The sequence below is a fragment of the Trichechus manatus genome, unplaced genomic scaffold, assembly GCF_000243295.1.
Source record: "Trichechus manatus latirostris isolate Lorelei unplaced genomic scaffold, TriManLat1.0 scaffold00027, whole genome shotgun sequence".
Classification (NCBI taxonomy): Eukaryota; Metazoa; Chordata; class Mammalia; order Sirenia; family Trichechidae; genus Trichechus; species Trichechus manatus.
Window position 1 is genome coordinate 780,864 of NW_004443963.1, and position 2,796 is coordinate 783,659.

Sequence of the window (2,796 nt, forward strand, 5' to 3'; positions counted from 1 at the left end):
CTTTAGCAAGCATGATGTCCTTCTCCAGGGACTGATCCCTCCTGATAACATGTCCAAAGTATGTGAGGTGTAGTCTCGCCATCGTTGCTTCTAATGAGCGTTCTGGTTGTCCTTCTTCTGAGACAGATTTGTTCATTATTTTGGCAGTCCATGGTATATTCAGTATTCTTTGCCAACACCACAATTCAAAGGCATCAAATCTTCGGTTTTCTTTATTCATTGTCCAGTTTTTGCATGCATTTGAGGCGATTAAAAACACCATGGCTTAAGTCATGCACACCTTAGTCTTCAAGGTGACATCCTTGTTTTTTCAACACTTTAAAGAGGTCTTTAACTTATCGAGTCTTGTTTTATGGCCCAGAATATGTTTTATTTTGCACTGGGGCAGCTGTAGGGCTCACCTTGTTTACCATCTCTTAGGCATCTTGTCTTTCGTTGCCTGATTGTCGAGTATATTAAAAGTTGTTTCATGTATTTTGTTGGTGTTTTGGTTCTTTCATGTGAGCGAGACGAAGGGTGGGAGGGTAAATCTGGTTCACGTTACTCCATTTTTGCCAGAAGTTGAGATCCTTCATTTTTATTTTTTAAATGTTTTTATTGAAATATAACACATATACAAAGTAGTCCAGAAATCATACATGTGCAGTGCATTGAATTATCACAAAGTTAACACAAAAAACATCATCCAGAATCTCAAAAGCCCAAACTTGAGAAATTCATCAACATTTTGGCTGTAGTTGTACTATTCCAGTTTATGGATATACCAGAAGTTATTTATCCATTCCTTTGATGAAGACTGTTTATATTGTTTTTAGCTTTTTGGTTTTTTTTCCTTAGCATGTGGCTTTTAATAATGCATCAATAAACATTTTTATGTGTGTCTTTTCATGAACACATGCACCCAGTTCTCTTGGGTATATACCTAGGAGTAGCATTGCTGGATATGCCTATGTTCATCTTTAGTATATGACACCAAACAGTTTTCCAAACTTTTTGTGCCAATTAACACTCTCACCAGCTAATACTTAGTATTGTCAGTCTTTTTTTAATTTTGTAAAATTTTTATTTAGTTTACTCATATCTCACTGTCATTTTAATATGTACTTCTCTGATGACTCATGAGATTGAAAACTTTTTTTTCTTATAACGTATGCAGATCCATCTGCAAATCCTGACACCTCCACCATCAAAATATACTTAGAATCTATTCTAAAGCCTGGACTTGACTATCTGACGGCCTTCTTGATTTCTCTCCACTTGAATGTCTTATATAAACATCTCAATCTTAGAAGAGTCTAAAAATCAGCTTCCAAAGTAAACTGAAGAAAGGAGACAATAAAGATCAGGGTGGAAATCAGTGATCTAGAAAATAGGAAAAGAGAAAATCAAAACCAAAAGCTGATTTGTAGTGGGTTGAATGATGGTACCCAAAGACATCTCCAGTGTCCGTGTCCTAATCCTCAGTCTCAGTAACAGAATAAATTTGGGTAGCAAAGGGTACTTTTTTATTTTCTTCTGCTTATGTGCATATAGAAAGGAACTTAACACATAGTTGTATTCTGGTTTCATAACTGATTTTTTCCCTCACTAATCCTTAGATTATTCTGGGAATTAAGAATATATTTACTTCTGCATTTATGATAAAATTTTATTGTTAGCTGACATGTTAAAAACTCATTTATTGGGAGAAACAGCAGTAATAATTGTGATTTTTATAAAACATTACTGTGATTGAAAAGAGTTTTATTTAACATAAAATGTGTTTTTTTTTTTTCCCATTTACAGGTTTCTGAAGGATTGTCATTTTTGCATAGCAGTGTGAAAATGGTTCATGGAAATATTACTCCTGAAAATATAATTTTGAATAAAAGTGGAGCCTGGAAAATAATGGGCTTCGATTTTTGTGTGTCATCAACCAATCCTTCTGAACAAGAGGTAATAAAGGTTTTAGTCATCTCATTTTTTAAAGCCATAAAAATTTGTAATTGTGTCTGGAATGGACTGGAGAATTTATGAGTCTGATGTGTAGAAATAGGCTTGTTGGTACAATGGTATGTTTAAATGTACTACTTTGTAGGAAATTTCTGTTGTTCATTGGACCTAGTTTTCACTAAGAGTATTCTTCAGCTCATTAGTTCCACAGTAGTTAATTTTATTATGAGAAAAAGATGCCAGAGTTAAGTAAATTTGAGAGCTATTGGATTACGTTTTTTTTTTTTTTTGTCAGAACCTCAAATTCACTCATACACACTGTGAATCTCTACCAGTGTTTCTCTGACTTACTGGACCACAGACTCTTCTTTAGGGAGCATATAGTAACAATGATAATAATAACATTTATTGATCACTTTTCTAAGCAGTTTTCATGTGTTTACTTAATTCTCACAACAACTCAGTGAGAGATAGGAATAATGCAGATGAGTCAAGTAGACTTATAGGGTAAGTAACCTGTTTAGGCAGGTGGTAATTGGTAGAGCCAGGATTTGAACCCAGTCTTTCTGGTTCCAACGTGTCTATTCTTAGTGATTATGATACCTGCCTCTTCATCTTTAGGAAAACACTGCATCAGGTTAATCATGTTTTGTGTTGATTGGTTCCTTGTGGCATAGAAGGCCCTTTGTGATGCGGCATCTTATGTTATATTTCAGGCTTTTGCTATGTGTAGTTGTTAAAGGACCATGATTTGACCTAAAGATAATTTGTAATGTAAGAGCCATTTTTAAGAGAAGCAGAAAGAATTTGTTTGGTTGAGTACATACTATGGGTCAAACATTATGCTAGATCTCTCCTCTGCAC

The 2,796-nt window shown here is 34.5% G+C and overlaps 1 protein-coding gene across 1 annotated transcript in view; it reads left to right on the forward strand.

Annotated features, from left to right (window-relative positions):
* SCYL2 (SCY1 like pseudokinase 2) overlaps positions 1–2,796 on the forward strand; it is a 46,548-nt gene that overhangs the window by 8,457 nt on the left and 35,295 nt on the right. The window contains exon 3 of the mRNA XM_023728904.1: positions 1,786–1,935. Coding sequence (XP_023584672.1) covers positions 1,825–1,935 — 111 coding nt within the window. The 5' untranslated portion in view covers positions 1,786–1,824. The remainder of the gene's footprint in view (positions 1–1,785; positions 1,936–2,796) is intronic.